The 19,060-nt window shown below is 37.8% G+C and overlaps 1 protein-coding gene across 7 annotated transcripts; it reads right to left on the minus strand.

Annotated features, from left to right (window-relative positions):
- Window positions 1-464: 464 nt before the first annotated feature.
- On the minus strand, window positions 465-5,168 carry LOC107808647 (protein PHOTOPERIODIC CONTROL OF HYPOCOTYL 1). Of its 7 annotated transcripts, none has more exons than XR_001653203.2 (6): window positions 4,829-5,078; window positions 3,042-3,389; window positions 2,564-2,881; window positions 2,308-2,333; window positions 957-1,870; window positions 465-846 (listed from the first exon to the last, which is right to left on the minus strand). XR_001653203.2 is itself a non-coding variant. In XM_016633174.2 (5 exons), the coding sequence occupies exons 3-5, from the start codon at window positions 2,628-2,630 to the stop codon at window positions 1,112-1,114; spliced, it is 852 nt and encodes a 283-aa protein (XP_016488660.2). In that variant the 5' UTR covers window positions 2,631-2,881; window positions 3,042-3,389; window positions 4,829-5,078; the 3' UTR covers window positions 465-1,111. The 7 variants fall into 7 exon arrangements, 4 of the variants coding, with proteins under 4 accessions (XP_016488660.2, XP_016488664.2, XP_075110333.1 ...); XR_001653204.2 differs by having other exon boundaries at window positions 465-866; XM_016633174.2 differs by having other exon boundaries at window positions 465-1,870.
- Between the last annotated feature and the right edge of the window lie 13,892 nt (window positions 5,169-19,060).

The raw sequence follows: 19,060 nt of genomic DNA on the forward strand, positions 1-19,060 counted from the left end.
ACGAAGTCCCACATGAAAATTAGAAAAGAAAAATAAGCTACTTATAAGGAGTTGAATACTCTTAATGGTGTGAAGCCTTTTAGGGAAAATTATGAAGCTTTGCCCAAAGTGAACAATATCACACCTTATTAAGAGTATTTTAGGTTGTTTTAGCCTAACAAGACTGTTTTAGGCGCGGAAACAATCTCTTTGTAAAAATGTCAAGGTATGCTGCATAGAGCATACTGAAGAACCTCAGCTGGGAAGCAGTTCATGTGCGTGTAAGCCATATTGAAATCTAGACTAGAGCCACCATTCCCTCACTGTATGAACATGCACTACCTTTACACTAGTGACTATATACTTAGAAACAAATGTTGATAAGAAAGAGCAATTTCAGTTCAGACCACCAGCATAGTTTCAAGATTTAATATTCAGGGTTTCTTCAAGCAGTTGGCCATGTTGCAAGTAGAGATAATGCAAGATGATAATGAAAATGTTGCATGCCATAAAAAGGGCAAGAGCAATTACAAACAACTATTTTAAGCAACCATCAAAGTCAGCATGCAGATGACACTAAAACATGGGATAAAATATGAGAACTTTTAATCTAGTAAACCAAATTTATCTCCTTATTGGTTAATTCTCAATCAACGAAAAACATTTTCTACCAGCTGACGAGAGGAGCAGTCACTCACTCACTCAGAGTCTTCAACAAAGTAAAGGTGGGATGGTTCAACTGTCCATTGAACTGAATCTAAGACCCTACAACGAACATTGCATAGTGATCTCATCGCCTACTTTAGCACATGATTGCCACATCATCTAGATCCCTCGCACACTGATTTAAGCAGCCGGATGAATGGCCTGTTCAAGAAACAAGGTGTCTGCCATTCTTATCATACTGGTTAAATACAAAGATAATCCCATCTAAGCATTACACAAGAAACCAAATCTAAGACAAGCTATGTACTTACTAGCACCAACAAATCGATACTAAGCTCCAAAATGCAGTTGATTGCATGATCACATTAATAAGCCAGATCACATTTGTCCTCAATATGCATAGCCTGACCAACAAGGCCATCAAAATTGTCGGTGGACTAACCTGAAGCACAATAAACTCTTGCTGCTATGTAGGTTCAGAAACTCCTATGTTCCTCCAAACTACATAGGGACCTCTGTTTTGGAATTCACATGGTTGAAAACCAGTTAATGCCTTTCCCATGAGGGCCATGGCAGCAATGCTTGGGAACTGCTTCTTCCGAAAATCATTAACTTCCAACTTTGAGCCTCGAGACTTACAAACTACCACTGGTTGAGGCCTCTTTTGTGCAGTAGCATCCCTATTATGAAGCCACCTTCGCATCCAAGACTGTGAAGTCAATAACTCTAAATTTTTCTTCATAACATTTATAGATGAAGAGACACTGTTGCTAGCTAAGGCTGGAGGTCTATCAAGAGCCATCAATTCTTCACCATGGAGTTTACCAGCTGTGAGTTCTGAGCCGCTTATAGTAACTTTAGTAATTTTGTTTAGAAATTTGTTTGCTTTCTCATGAGATGTATTCCCTGAAAGGTTAGCGCTTTTTGTTCCAACAGAAAATGAGCCAGAAGCACTAATTTTGAGGCGCTTGACCCATCTGCCACCTGGTTCCTGTTCAAGCAGAACGACAGGGGAGAAATCGGCTTTCAATGAACTTGCCTGCTCATTATGGCCAAGGAGTGATCTCAAATCCAGACTTCGAGTTCTGGAAGAAGTTGGCTCCAAATTATCAATCGGAGCAGGAGGCTCCAAGTTCATGTCAGGTATAACGTTTTTACATCCAATTTCTTTTCTGGGACAGCCAAGTGCAAGATGAGTAGGTGCATTTTGCTCCATTTCATTCTCCTGCAAGATATCATTGGGTCAACATCAAAACGGACTTATTATTGCTTGAGCTCTTACTCTACTCAATATGTCAAACGTGAAACCAACAGCACCATTTCCAAGAGTACAGTTTTGTTGAAACATTTGGAGTTACACTAAGAAGATCACAGAAGATATGCCAGTTTTTCTCGCATTGTACAAGGAATAAGAGTGAGAATACCAGCTAGAACAACTCAGTTTCCTCAAAATGTTATATGGTTTAGCTTATCAGACAATAACTGCAGCCAACTTTTAAAACTCATTCCCATATATACTTGGTATTTATCAGGTAGATTGGAAGAATTGGGAGTTCCTATCGATAATAAACCGAAGAAAACTTGATATCATAATATGACTATTTTTACATTAACCACCAACCTAAACTAGAAATTAGAATGTTCAAAGGACAGTGAGAATACCTGCTTTAGTGGGGAAGAAGTCATACCTGCAAAAGTCATAAGAAAGGCAAATTAGTTAAACAAGTAAAAGTCAGTGTAGCAACAATATATACGAGACTAAAGCTTAGAAAGATCTTTCATTTTTTTTCCCGCTTGGTAGGTTAGAATTTTAGAGACCATGACCATAACAAATTTTAAAGAAGATTTTTGCACCAGTTTTACGTTAGTAAAGTGCTTTAATCAAGACCTTTTAGACATAGTTCAGACCAGTACATACCACAAAGATGGTTCTTTTCCAAAAACACATCCATTTTCATGGTATCAGTTTCAGCTGAACAATTCATTCTTCAACATTACTTCAGAAGGCTTACTGTCTTCAGTATGTTTCTTTTCCTTCACTAGCTGCAGAACTTCCCAGCAGATTGTATCTTCGGTTTTTCTTTTGGTTATTACCAAAAGGTAGAGATTGGCTGTCATGATCAATTAATGTTGTTTTACCATTAACTTCACTCCATATCCTTGCTTTACCAATGTCTTTTCTCTCTTCACACTGATTAACATCAGTCTTTTTCACGATTAAACAACTGTGGGTTGTCTGAGAAATGCAGAGATAATATCCAGTCAATACGGTTACAGAGTCCAATGCAGTGCCTATTCTCATTGTCTCAACATAATGCATAGAATATGATAGTTTTTGTGGATGGTAATGCCAAGTTTCTCTAATACCAACAACTTAAGTCTTTTGATTTGGTTACCTGGGGAGGACTACATTCACTCGCAAACAATCCAATAACAGAATGATCCGGTATTCTGTGGAACTGTTCTCCACCAAATTCTGGGAGATGTTTGCTGCTTGTAGAGGGTACATTTTGCAAGAATGTACCGCTCTGCCTCATCTGACAAAAGCATGAGCTTGTCCAAATTCAGAGGAGTCTGAAATGTAGCTTCAAGCTGAGTATAACAATCCATGGATGAAGCTTCACTTGCAAAATGAGCTATTGGAAAAGGTGTGCAACTTCTCCTTGTGGAAAATGTAACCATACCAGAGCAAGAGTTGGGGTCAAGTTGAGGCTTTAATGCTAGAATGCCACAAGTTTCCTGGCCTATTTCAAGAGATGAACTACTTTACACCATTTCTATGTGGATAACTAGATAAAGATGGAAATTCGGAAAGGACACCCAAAGAATTAACTAGATAAGTATTGAGTTGAAGGCTACAGAACAGAACCAAAATCAACAATGAACAGCACCAAATTAAAAGATGTGACATATAACATATTGTAAGAAGGGATTCGAGTAAAAACGTCATCCTGATACAACAGATCCTAAAATATGTAGGGATCGATTATGAATCCTCTGTAACTATTCCACTCTATTCAAGGCCACTCATATTGCAGCAACAAGGTAAATAAAGAGAAGTCTCTCCTTAAAATTCCAAGCAATTGTTGAACACATATTCAATGAAAACATGCAGCCCAGATCAGAAAGAAAGAAACTTGATGTTGATCCTCATATGGCAAATGGCAACAATGAGTTATTTATGGGCTAAGCGCAACGAGTAAAGTATAACCTCATATTCAGAGATAGCATATGTATCAATAACCAATAGAAAATTCCAGGATACCTACATAGCAAACAACTCCAATATGCACAATTAGTAACCTCTCAATAATAACATCCCTATATAACAACCATTCACTATAGCAACCTAGTTTATCTCAAAACCGGTTTTTATGTTATATTTTACCTCTCTATAACAGCTTTCTACCTATAACAACAACAACCAACTTTATGACAGTACCGTCCTTGTAAAATTACCCCTCTATAACAGCCATATAGATTTTCTACGATTATTACTAATAATAATTCTAAATATTTTTATAACTTTAATGTACAACCTATAATAAAAATATATTATATTAAGGATGTTAGTACGTTCCATGAAAACATGCATATCATACATTTTTTATTTTGAAGATCTACAAATGATATATTTTGTATTAGAAAAATGGCAAAAGATATTTAAAAGATCTATTTATACTTTATGAAGATATGCACGTCATTCTTTTTATTTGAAGTCCTTTTGCCGAAAGTTTGGATGCAAATCTTTACCGATTCAAGCATTATACCACCAGTAAGAGAGACTAGAATTTACAAAACAAACTACAATTGTGGAGTTCTTCCATCAATGTTTGAAATATTTAATTTTGTGCCTTAGAGGTCTTGTACGTTTAGTTGTGAGTTTTTAATGTATTAGATTTCTTTAGATTCATGAAATATAATTATTTTTTGAGATTTTAATTTTAAATATTTTTTTAATATGTAATATTAAAAAAGAAAAAATTATAACAATAGCCAAAATATATTAAAACGCCAAATGGTGTTATAAGTGTATAACAACCATTCACGCCAAAAAATATCGGAACAAACAACCGTACCAATTACACGGTTTTTCCCAAAGCCCTCACAACAATTACAACTTTTTCCACACCCAACGATATATATAGAAGGGAGTGAAAATTAAACTTCAAAATGAACTCACCTAACAACGCAGTAAGGTTGAAACCGAAGGAAACTTCAGAGCTCTCCACTGTTAGAAATGTTACACAGAAATTGAACCTTTTATTTGTTTGGTGAAGAAAATTGAACTCTGAATTGGACTCGTGAGTTATGCATAGGACAGAGAAAATTTTTGGGTTCTAAGATTTTTTTTTTTTGCTCTAAATTTTTACTAAGAAGATTATTTGACAGGGTATATATAGCCATCGTTTTAGTAAAGGAGCAGAACAGAGTGCACAGAGGAGTTTGAAGCAAAGACCAAACAAATGATTGAGAGAGAGAGAGAGAGAGTTTTGGTCCAGGCTTCCAGCTGAGTTTTCTTTGATTTTTCTCCTTTTTAGCTAAACTACTACTATTTTCAAGCCGCCTCGTATCAGCTTATTTTTAGTATTTTATTTTCAACTTGAGGGAAATATCTCTATCTAATTTGAGGAAATTATTTAATATGCATAAACATTTAAACCAATGGCCTAGCATTTGTTCAACTAAATTCAACTCAACCTTACTCCAAATATCATTTATAATTAGTTCTTACTCCGATTCGCTTTAATTATTTTTTTAGTTATTTTTATAAATATTAAGAAGTTCACCTTTTAGCATTAATTAATAATAAATTAATCATTTAATCTTAATTTATTGATTGAAAATATAATAAATGCTCATACGCACTTTATTCCAAGGACAACTTTAAAAAAGGAAGTTAATTCCTTCTTGATATTTTAAAAAATTAAATATTGTGGATCACAAAAAAGGCCACAAAAATTAATTAAAGTAGATCGGAGGGGAGTATTTATATTTACTCAAAAAAGTCATGTTTTTCCAAATTTTACAAGCTGTGGATATGTTGTTAAAATATTTTACTAGAACTAAAATAATTGGAATTCTGTCCTGCATAAATTATGTACAAGGTTTATATTTCATCAAAGGTCTTTTTATTTTTTCTTTTACTAAGAGAGAATGAAAAAGTTTTTTTTTTTAATTTAAAAAAGCCAAATTATTGTCTTTGGAACTTGGTATGAGCAGAAATATCTTTTTTTTTTTTTAGATTTTCAGAAATATCTTGTATACAAGTTGTCTGCCAGCAGCAGTCAATCATGAGTTGAGATACATATGGGCAGACTGGCAGTTGCACAAAAATATCTGCTCAGTACAGAAATCCATGTGTATTGGAAGTTTGGAACTCCGCATGCGCAAATTAAAACAGCAAATAATAATCTATTGGAATAGACGATACATTTCGAATTTCAGGAGTCAAATGAGTTATTCTTTGATAATAACTTTTTAATATTTTAAATTATTAATTATTACGATTTATAATATTTTTGATATAGGTTTCAAAGTATAAATTTTGTTTAAATATCTTGAAGTTTATGCGTGTGAATCCGGAAGAATTAATTTTATAGTTATTTACAATTTTTTTATAGTTTTATGTCTTTTTACAAAAGATTTTTGGGCCCGTTTGGCCATAATTTTTTTTCACTTTTTTTTTCCGAATTTTTTTACTTTTTTCAAAATTAATATTTGACCATACAATTTTTAATTTTAATTTGAAAATGAATTTCGGAATTTTTCGAAAATTTATAAAACTCCAAAAAGCCGTTTTTCAAAATTTCACTTCAGAACAACACTCACAAAATTCAAAAACTCCCAAAAATTATATTCATGTCTAAACACAACTCTAATTTTCAAATACCATTTTCACTTGAAATTTTTTTTCTCGCTTTTTTGGAATTTTACAATTTTCATATTCAAACTTCAAACACCCACTTTATTTTTACACATAAAAGATTTGAAAATAACACACACAAAATTTAAAAAAAAAATATTTTCTTCGAATCAAATTGTAAGTGACTACAAGAGATCATTTTCTCGAATTAATATTTATATGTCCAAAATTTTACACTATTTAAATAATTTATGTGTTGTGTTTGTGCTGATGTCCGGCTGACTGGTGACAACAGTCATGACTCAGCTGGCTTGGCATAAAATTATGGGCAGGATCAGTACTAAAATGAAATAGAGAGTAACATGGAAAAGAACTAATGACTTAACCAGAGAGCAACATGTGTTAATATTGTTTCATTGGTAAGTTTGAAGGCCACGAACCTACTCTTTCTACCACTACCACATTTCTGCCAAGTGTGTGCTTCTTCTTTCTCCACGCCTATCATTCCATTCCCTTTTTTTCATCTCAAATCTCACAATCAATTACCACTTCACCATTTTATATAAAAAAAAACATATATATAGATGGCCCCATAAATTTTGCTAGCGTTCCGAAATAAATTTGATTAAAACTAAAAAAATAAACTTTTCAAGATGAGATGAAAATGATTTTAAAAAGTTAAAATTGTATTTGGATATATTATATTTTATTTAATAAGAATTTGAAATTTTGTGAGTAAAAATTTTTAAAAAAATTACTCTAGAGCTGTTTTTGAAATTTGAAGATTTTATTTTTAAAATCTGTCAAAAATAGTTAAAAGCTATAAACAAATAGATACGTATTTCAAAACAAAATTTTAAAAAAAGCTCCAAATTCTATGGCCAAACAAAAACTTAGTACGTATGATTTTTCATTTTAGACATTTGTACTTTGATAGTAATTTCTTAAACATTTTAAGTTGTTATAAATATGTCATAATTTTTTATTTTATTTTTTTAATCGTAATATTTTGGTTAGCTTGCATGTACCTCGACTAATTTCTTGAGATATCTGCAATATCGCACGAGAAATGTATCGTAAATATTTCCATTTGTTGTTGACATGTCAAATGAATGAGCGGCTCGAAACCAAAAAAGTCTAGGATTAAGGGTCGAGGACGAATGGTTGTATTATGAGATTATATTCGGCAATAATTGAAGACGAAAGACTTGGACGAGTTATAAACTTTTTTCCTCTGTCTGCCTCGTGAGATACCTTTTACAAGACAATTAAACATCTCACACATCCTATGACATTGTCCAATATGTTTGTTGAAGATATTCCAACTATATCAAATACTAACACAAATTGATTCATCCCAACAAGATCAAGATCAAAATCAGCTTCAACACCAACATTTGGCCATCCCATTGGTTATTTACTTTGTGCTTCATCTTTGGAGATGCACAACTTTATGCGAGTCAAAGGTCAGTCCGATGCACGAAATATTTCATATTCATGCAGGGTCTGAAGAACGGTCAATCTCCAAGGAAGTGTAATGTAGGCAACCTACCCTAATGTTAGCATCACTGACTGATTTTACGGATCACACGCGAGTCATTTTCTGTAAATATTCATAATATATTTACAAAAATACTTGGAGCAGAAAAAAATTGGGTATTTTCGTGCATATGGTCTCGAAAAAAAACATTCACGAATATTTTGGTGATAGACCAACAAAGGTACAACTCATAAAGCAAGTAGAAACAACTAAAAAAGAAGCTAACGAGTGTGTGTAAGCTCTTCACTTATTTGCTTATATTTTAATTGTTTATACTTGCTTTACGAGTTATACCTTTGTTGATATACAATCAAAATCTTTACCAATGCTTTTTTTTTCCGGAGCTATATGAACAGAGATATCCAATTTTTTCGCTCCAAATACATTTACAAATATATCATCATCTTTTAAAGAATTTTCTCCTTTTTGCTGCTTCTAAATTGGTTAAATTGAACCTATAATTTAAAATTGCAAATCATTTAAAAGTACATGCATATGTATATTCTATAACAAGATAAAGAGTATATTTCAAGTACAAATTCAAAAGCTTCATTAAGCTCTCCCTTTGAACTATACTTCATCAAAATAGTTGAGATTACGTTTGTTTTAGGTCCTAATTCCTATGCTTTCTAGTAATCTTAGAGCCCTAATATAGATTTTTATGCCAGTTAAAGATATAGAGAACTTTTAGTGCTTTTTATTTCTACTTTTAATGTTAGTCTAAGAAGAATTTAATTGGATAAACATTAATCAATAAGGATTCATATAACTGACCCCAACTTATATAGGACTGAGGCATTGGTGTATAGAAGCTACAATTATAACGAAATTGTGCTACAATATTTGGTAGCCCTACAGACCGGGAGGTCCTTCGTCGTTACCCAGTGGAAAGATTAAGCAGTTGGCAATTACTATTGCAATTCAAATATGGGATTTCTGTTGCAGCAAATTGTAAATGCAATCTGCAGGGACGGAAGCCAATGATTATGCATTTTGTATTTGAGATACGGAATTTACCAATTTAGCTAAATAAATATAATTAGTATAACTTCTAACATATTTAGGTGCTGTATCAAATGATCCAAATGACATCCAGGGCATAGGGAATGTCTTCTCAGTTAAATTCAATACATGTAGGCTGTAGCTATTGTTTTTTCAAATTAGAAAGGATGTGGTTATTGTTAGTACTCTGTATTTGAAAATATATTCAAAAAATAAAAAATGCTATAAAAGCAGAAATGAAGAAGAACAGAATTATTCCGAGCCCACTGAATTCACAGTATTTCCTTAAAGAACTTAATCCCCTCCTAGTACCTGAGGTTTAGGATTATTTTCTCCCAAGATAGAACGGATTACCCTCACTGGTGTAGCGGTAATTCAAACTCCAGTGACAACGAATGCAAATAACAGTAGTAAATCAAACTTACTGCTTTTTTTTTTTCCTGTTAAAACAATGCAGAAAGAAGAAGGAGAAATCAAAATCTTCATAAGGAAAATCTGAGGAGAGTTCATGTATTTATAGCCAAAAACGTTGGGTAATACTGAAGAGTTACAACTCTTCATTTAAGGTTGCAACTCAAAATGGTTGTTTTATAAAACAGTCATTTATGCAAACCGCCAAATTCAAATTATAACGTTAAAATTAAAATGGAGAAAAATTGAATTACCATTACAATAACGATCTAATTTGGATTAATTAATATTGCGCTAATATTAACAAATAAATTTGATCTAAAAAATTAATCAATCAATTAGATCATTTGACCGAATCTGAAGCCAAAGCCGAGCGAGCGGCAGCGACGACGGCGCGAGGCTTGCCTTCTTCTCAACTCTTTAAGAGTTAGAAGAAGAGCAATTGCATATATACCCATCAAAAGTCTTTTCCTCCTCCAATATAGGACATTGTCCCTTTGTCAAGGAGGGAAAACCAAAATTTTATCTTTTCCTCTATTTTCCATTCATCCTCTTTTAAGGTCTAAGAAGCTTAAACCCAACAATCCCCCCACATGAATGAGGAATGACTATATCACGGAAATATGCATGAAAAACTGTGTGAATTACAAGCAAGGATATCTAGATAAGTAGGTTTCCCTTTGAACTTTTCATAGTGAACTTATGTCGGATATACTCGATCAATCGATAGATTTAACATCTTTGAACCGTCGAACTCTGATGTATACCTAGACAATCATAAGTCACACAATCAACTCTTAACCGTCTTTGGTTCTTATTGTTAGATTCGTTTCAGCCATGAACACCGCCTGGTTTCATAAATGCGTAGAGTATTGTCCTTGCAAAATTCTTCTTGAAGCGGCTAACACTTCTCACTTACATAGGTGATTCCTAAACGTGTCATCTCGTAGATACACTTTTGATATACCCCGTATCAAATTTAGAAACCATTAATAAGCTTTAATGTTTTATCTTTAATACTGAACATTGTATCATCACGAGAATGAACCAAAAAATTTAGTTGACAATGTTAAACCATTATTAATGACTTTGTTTGATCTCCTTGAACCTAGATCTTGGGATCTCCAGTATTCTAGGTAGATTTACCGCTACAATGACCTATCCTCAGCCATAGTCCCATTTCCCTTGATGATCTTTCAACTACCTCTCTAGCGATATACTTTTTTCTTTTCTTCGGTGGGTCATGATTCCTAAGTCGGGGTGCTTATAAACCTCTCTTCACGAGTTAGGCCTTTTGTAGGTGGATCCTACACATTATTACTTGACTTTACATAGTCAATTGTGACGAACTATCCCTAGAGAATAGTTGTCTAACGATTTTATGTCTTCGTCGTATATGACGAGATTTACCGTTATACATATGTCACGACCCCAAATACCCGGACGTGATGACACCTATCACATTACTAGGCAAGCCAACCCAAATCATTAACTGCAACAAATTCCTTTTATAAAACCATTTCCTAACACTGGTTTAAATACCAGATGTCCATAATAAGTGTTTAAAATAACAAAATATAAGCGGAAGTCAAGTAAACATAAACTACACAGCCCCAAATATCTGGTGTCACGAGTCTAGAGCCTCTACTACATAACTGACTGTCTAATACAATAAAAGTCTAGAAAAATGCGGAAAAGAACAGGATAGGAAGGAGAAAACAGGGTTGCGGACGCCATGCAACTACTTTGAAATCTCCGGCAACCTTTGGATCAGCTGAGGACCCTTACTCTGCCACTCGGGCACCTGGATCTGCACACACGGTGCAAGGAGTAACGTGAGTACGCCAACTCAGTAAGTAACTAAAGTAAATAAGGTCTGAAAGCAGTGACGAGCTGTTAAAAATCATATAACTGAATAAACAATAGGATAACAAATCCATTTTACAGTTTAAAACTAGTTTCGTCGTAAAATTATCAACTTCAGTTTAAAAACTTAAAATCATATACTTAGCAATTTTTCCCGCAGAGGCTATTTTTAAAAGAAGAGTGAAATCAGTGAAAATATTATAACTGGGCCCCTTGGGCATGGTATGAATTAGAACATGGCCTCTCGGGCAGCCTCTCAGTCACTCGTGACTCATTCTCGTCACTCAGTACTCACTCTCAGCACTCATGCTCATTAATATCTCATAATAATAGAAATTATAGTAACCGCTGAGGCGTGCAGCCTGATCCGTAATTTATAGTCGACTACGCTCACTGGGGGTGTACAGACTCTGGAGGGGCTCCTACAGCCTAAGCGTCATATCGCTGCGGCGCGCAGCCTGATCCAATACATATATCGCTCCGGCGTTTAGCCCATACAATATATATATCACTGCGGCGTACAGCCCAATCCATATAAGTATCGCTGCGGCGTGCAGCCCAATCCATAATATATACATATAATATCCTCACTATTAGGTTCTCAAGCTCTCTCAGTCATTAACCTCACAGCCTCTCAGGCACAACAATGGAAATTAGAGAACTCAACCCAAATAGTCCTCACAATTAGAAGTGGAGTGATAAAACCAGTTTTAAACATTTAAACAGGTAAAACATGACTGATGATATGCTTTCAACAAGTAAAGTAAGGAAAAACAGTAAAAATGCCCCTAAGGGTCTCAACAGGTCGGCACAAGGTCCCAAACATGGCATACAGCCTGTAATACAGTATAAATGACTAAAGTACGGAATAATATAAGATTCCAAATCATATACACGGCTTAATAGTCGCTACGGGACGAACCAAGTCACAATCCCTACCAGTGCACGCCCACATGCTCGTCACCTAGCACGTGCATCACTACATTTATCAAAACAAGTCAAATACTGGGGTTTGTATGCTCAGTTCCAGATTTACAATAGTTACTTACCTCAAACCAGTGAAAATACTACTATGCGACGCCTTTGACCCTCAAATCGGCCTCCACTCGCGTCGAATCTATCCAAAATCAGAATCACGATGTCAAATATGCTAAGGGAACGAAGCCCAAGAAAAACAATCAAATAATACCAAAAATTCCGAAATTGGCCAAACCCGACCCTTGGGCCCACATCTCAAAACTTGATAAAAATTTCATCAATGGAATCTTTATCCTCCCACGAGTCCATACATACCAAGAACACTGAAATCGGAGTCCAAATGACCCCTCAAATTTACATTTAAAGTCTCTTAATCTCAAGCCCTAATTCCTCAATTTTAGGCTTAATTTCCATGATTATTTAGATGGAATTCACATTAGAATCGAGTTTTAAGTCCAATAATCTTACCTCCAAGTGATTACCCTTGAATCCCTCTTCAATCCCCTTCAAAAAGCTCCAAAAATGACCAACAATGGAAGAAATAAATCCCACATTCGCGGACAAGACGATCTTTTAAACCTTCTGCCCAGGCCTAAAAATCCTTCTTCGCGAACACGGTCAAAGCCTCACGTTCGCAAAACACAAAAATAACCTTGACCAAATTCCTCTTTCGCGATCGCGACCACCACATCGCGAACGCAATGCTTTACTCATACAGGCCTTCACGATCGCGTCCCCCCTATTGTGAACGCGATGAACAAAGCCCCCCTGAAGCTCAGCTACCCTTTTTGCTCTATGCGAACACAACTCCTCCCCCGCGAACGCGATGTACAAACATTTAGCCTTTCGCGAACGCATAGCCATCCTCGCGAACGCTAAGGCTTAAATTCCACCTTCCTCAACTGACTCTTCGCGAACGCGAGGGTCCACTCGCGAACGTGAAGAGTAAAATACCTGCAACAGCTGAACAGAAATCTGCAGCTTTTCTATAACTCAAAATGGTCCGTTCAACCCTCCGAAACTCACCCGAGGCCCCTGGGACCTTAACCAAAGGCACCAACATATCCCAAAACCTTATTCAAACTTGTACCAATCTTCAAAACACTTCAAACAACATCAAATCGACCAAAACATATAAGATTTAAGCCTAATTTTCCAAAAACTTCTAAATTCCGCTTTTGATCAAAAACCCGACCAAACTACGTCCGAATGACCTAAAATTTTGCACACACATCCTAAACGACACAACGGAACTACTGAAAACTCTCAGAATTCCATTCCGACTCCTATATCAAAATCTCACCTATCAACCGGAAATAGCCAAAAATCTGATTTCGCCAATTCAAGCCTAAATCTACTCCGAACCTCCAAAACTCATTCCGATCACGCTCCTAAGTCCCAAATCACCTCCCAAAGCTAACCAAACCATCGGAACTCACATCCGAGCCCTCTAACACACAAGGCAACATCCGATTGACTTTTTCAACTTAAACTCACTCTAAAGAGACTAAGTGTCTCAAACCTTATCAAATCCTTTCTGAACTCGATCCGACTAACCTGATACCACATAACATGGATAAACCAAAGAATAAAGAAGCAGAAATAGGGGAAATGGAGCGGTAACTCATGAGATGACTGGACGGGTCGTCACATCCTCCCCAACTTAAACAAACGTTCATTCTCGAATGAGTCAAGAAACATACCTGAAGCCTCAAACAAGTAAGGATATCTGCTCCGCATCTCCCGTTCGGTCTCCCAAGTAGCCTCCTCCACGGGCTGACCTCTCCACTGCACTTTCATTGAAGCTATATCTTTGACCTCAACTTTCGAACCTGACGACCTAAAATAGCTACTAGCTCCACATCATAGGTCAAATCATCATCCAACTGGACCGTGCTGAAATCCAGAACATGAGACGGATCCCCAATATACTTCCGGAGCATAGAAACATGAAATACCGAATACACACTCGACAAGCTGGGTGGAAAAGCAAGCTCATAAGCCACTTTCCCAATCCTCTGAAGCACCTCAAAATGCCCAATGAACCGAGGACTCAATTTCACTTTCTTCCCAAATCTCATAACACCCTTCATGGGTAAAACCTTCAACAAAACCTTCTTGCCAACCATGTAGGACACATCTCGAACCTTCATGTCAGCATAATTCTTTTGCCTCGACTTTGCAGTACGAAGCCTCTCCTGAATTACCTTCACCTTTTCTAAAGCATCCTGTACCAGGTCTATCCCCAATAGCCTAGCCTCACCGGGTTGAACCAACCAACTGGAGATCTATACTACCTCCCATACAAAGCCTCATACGGAGCCATCTGAATACTTGACTAGTAGCTGTTGTTATAAGCAAACTCTGCAAGCAGTAGAAACTGATCCCATGACCCTTTGAAATCAACTATACAAGCATGCAACATGTCCTCCAAAACGTGAATGGTGTGCTCGGACTGTCCGTCCATCTGAGGGTGAAAAGCTTTGCTCAACTCAACCTGAGTACCCAACTCTCGCTGCACAGACCTCCAAAACTGTGATGTGAACTGAGTGCCCCTATCTGAAATGACGGAAACTGGGACACCATGCAACTGAAAAATCTCCCGGATATAGATCTCTGCCAACCGCTTTGAAGAATAAGTAGTACACACAGGAATGAAGTGCACGGACTTGGTCAGCCGATCCACAACCACCCAAATAGCATCGAACTTCCTCAGAGTTCGTGGAAGTCCAACAACAAAGTCCATAGTGATCCTCTCCCACTTCCACTCGGGAATATCCATCTGCTGAAGCAAGCTACCCGGTCTTTGATGCTCATATTTCACCTGCTGACAATTGAGACACCGAGCTACAAATCCCACAATGTCTTTCTTCATTCTTCTCCACCAATAATGCTGCCTCAAATCCTGATACATCTTCGCGACACCCGGGTGAATGGAATACCGCGATCTATGGGCCTCCTCCAGAATCAACTCCCGAAGCCCATCTATATTGGGCACACAAATCCGCCCCTGCATCCTCAACACCCAATCATCACCAATAGTCACATCTCTGGCATCATCATGCTGAACTCTGCCCTTAAGGACAAGCAAATGCGGATCATCATACTGGCGCTCTCTGATGCGATCATATAAAGAAGACAGAGAAACCACACAAGCCAATACCTGACTGGGTTCCGAAATATCTAACCTCACGAACCAATTGGCCAAGGTATGAACTTAAACTGCAAGAGGTCTCTCCCCAACTGGAATATATGCCAAACTCCCCATACTCACTGCCTTTCGGCTCAAAGCATCGGCCACCACATTGGCCTTCCCCGGAGGGTACAATATAGTGATATCATAATCCTTAAGCAACTCCAACCACCTCCACTGCCTCAAATTGAGATCCTTCTACTTAAACAAGTGTTGGAGGCTACGATGATCAATAAACACCTTACAAGACACACCATATAAGTAATGCCTCCAAATTTTCAATGCGTGAACTATGACAGCCAACTCCAAATCATGAACGGGGTAGTTCTTCTCATGGGGCTTTTACTGACGAGAAGCATAAGCAATAATTCTACCCTCCTGCATTAATACAAAACCAATGCCAACTCTCAAAGCATCACAATACATGATATATGAACCTAAAGCTGATGGCAAAACTAACACTGAAGCTGTGGTCAAAACTGTCTTGAGCTTCTGAAAACTCTCCTCACACTCATCCGACCATACAAATGAAGCACCCTTCTAAGTTAACTTGGTCAAGGGCGATGCGATAGATGAGAATCCCGGAACAAACTGGCAATAATAACCCGTCAAACCAAGAAAGCTGCGAATCTCTGTGGCTAAGGACGGTCTGGGCTTACTCTGAACCGACTCTATCTTCTAAGGATCAACCTGAATACCCTCACTGGACACCACGTGTCCCAAGAATGTCACTGAACTGAGCCAAAACTCACACTTGGAGAATTTTGCATAAATCTTCTCCTCCCTCAATCTCTGCAACACAACTCTCAAATACCTCGCGTGCTCCTCCTGACTATGCGAATACACCAGAATATCATCAATGAAGATTATGATAAATGAATTGAGATAAGGCCGGAACACGCTATTCATCAAATGCATGAATGCTGTTGGGGCATTGGTCAGCCCAAATGACATCACCAAGAACTCATAATGACCATATCGGGTCTTGAAAGCTATCTTAAGAATATCCGAGTCCCTGATCTTCAACTGGTGATAACCTGAACGAAGATCAATCTTGGAGAACACTCTCGCTCCCTGAAGCTGGTCGAATATATCATCAATGCGAGGCAAAGGATACTTGTTCTTAATTGTTACTTTGTTCAATTGCCTATAATCAATGCACATCCTCATAGTGCCATCCTTCTTCTTCACAAATAGAACCGGCGCACCCCAAGGTGACACACTAGGCTGAATGAACCCTTTATCGAGGAGTTCCCGAAGCTATTCTTTTAATTCCTTCAACTCTGTTGGTGCCATACGATACGGTGGAATAGAAATGGGCTGAGTGCCTGACACCAGGTCAATACCAAAATCAATATCCCTGTCCGGTGGCATGCCTGGCAGGTCTATAGGAAACACATCGGGAAAATCCCTCACAACTGGAACAGAATCAATACTGGGAGTCTTTGCACCGATATCCCTCACAAAGGCTAGATACGAAAGACAACCCTTCCCAACCATACGCTGGGCTTTCAAGAATGAGATCACTCTACTGGGAACATAATCAGTCAAACCTCGCCACTCAATCCGTGGCACACCCGGTATAGCCACTATGACTGTCTTGGCATGACAGTCCAGAATAGTATGACACAGAGATAACTAATTCATGGCCAAAATGATATCGAAATCCACCATACACAATAATAAAAGATCCACTCGGGTCTCCAGACCCCCAATAGTCACCACACACGACCGGTACACACGGTTTACAACAACGGTATCGCCCACCGGAGTAGATACATGAACAAGTGAAACAAGAGACTCACGGGGCGTATCCAGATAACGGGCAAAGTATGATGACACATAAGAAAAGGTGGAACCGGGATCAAATAATACAGAGGCATCTCTGTGGCAGACTAAAACAATACATGAAATCACAGCATCTGAAGCAACAACATTTGGTCTACTTGGGAGGGCATAGAAATGGGCCTGACCACCACCTAATCGACCTCCCCCTCTAGGGCGACCCCTAGGTGACTGACCTCCACCCCTAGCTGGGTGGGTGGGTGGTGAAGTAACTGGAGCAGAAGTCAAGGGCTAACCCCTCTGCTAAGACTGACCATCATGAAGACGAGGACACTGCCTCCTCATATGCCCAAACTCTCCACACTCATAATAACTCCCCAGTGCTGGAGATGGGGACTGAAGGGAACCCCTAGCACCGGGATAACCAGTAGAAGGACCTGGCATGAAAGAACCCTGCACTGATGGAGCACGGGATGAACTCTGGGATGGAAAGGCACTGAGTGATGAGTGGCCCTGATGAGAACTATGAGACCCATGACCTGATGATACCCTACGTTAACCTGGGCGAGCTGAATGAGCCTGTCTGAATGGGCGACCTCTACCCTGCTGTAACTAGCCCCTCGAAGGAGCACCACTAAAGCTACCAGATCCCCGAGGCCTCTTGGCTCCTTCTCCTCTCGCTCCTGGTAGCGAACCGACTCAATCTCACGGTCGATGGCAATAACCTCCTCAAGAGTAGCACCTGTCACTCTATCCCTAGTCATGATAATCCGAAGCTGATATGTGAGACCATCAACAAACCTCATAATCCTCTCTCTATCTATCGGAACCAACCAGACCGCATGACGAGCTACCTCAAAGAACCGCATCTCATACTGTGTCACAATCATCTCTCCCTGACGCAACTACTCGAACTGCCTACGTAGATCCTCTCAGTGAGATTGTGGCACATACTTCTCCAAAAAGAGAATAGAGAACTACTACCATGTAAGGGGCGCTGTACCAACATGCCTACGCCTCTCATACGCCTCCCACCAAGTGAAGGCAGCCCTAGAAAACTAAAAGGTGGTAAAAGCTACACCACTGGTCTCTAGTGATCGATTCTTTCTTTTCACAATCCCATTGGATTGAGGTGTGTAAGGGGCCGTTGTTTGATGAATAATTCCATATTCTAAACATATATCTTCAAAAAGAGATTCGTTTCACCACCCCTATCACTTCTTATCATTTTGATTTTCTTGTTAAGTTGCATTTCAATTTCATATTTGTTTTGCTTGAATGCATCTATTGCTTCATCTTTACTATTAAGTAAGTTAACATAGCAATATCGAGTACTGTCATCAATAGAAGTTATGAAATACTTCTTTCCCATAAAAATGGTCTCATCGGGTCTAGCAGGAGCATATGAAGCAAATGCTTCTCTAACTACACAAACATGGCGGGTGGCACCAGAATCAATCCACCACTCCTTAGGATTACCCATTAAGTTGCATTCAGACAACATAGCGCACAAGTCATCAATATCATCATTTGTTTCAACCATATTTGCTTGACTCTTTTTTCTTCTCTTTCTTTGGAGCATGACATTATGTAGCTGTGTGTCCAATCTTTCCATAGTTGTAGCAGTTTCCCTATAATTGTTTCTTGCTAGGATAGTTGTTTGGTCCAAAAAACTTTTTCTGCTTCTTCGGATTAGTTGGAGCAGTTTCAACAATATTTGCTTCTATAATTTTTGAGTTCCCACTTGTCTTCTTTTCTGCAGCTTTATTATCCT

The sequence above is a fragment of the Nicotiana tabacum genome, chromosome 5 (assembly GCF_000715075.1).
Source record: "Nicotiana tabacum cultivar K326 chromosome 5, ASM71507v2, whole genome shotgun sequence".
NCBI classification, from domain to species: Eukaryota; Viridiplantae; Streptophyta; class Magnoliopsida; order Solanales; family Solanaceae; genus Nicotiana; species Nicotiana tabacum.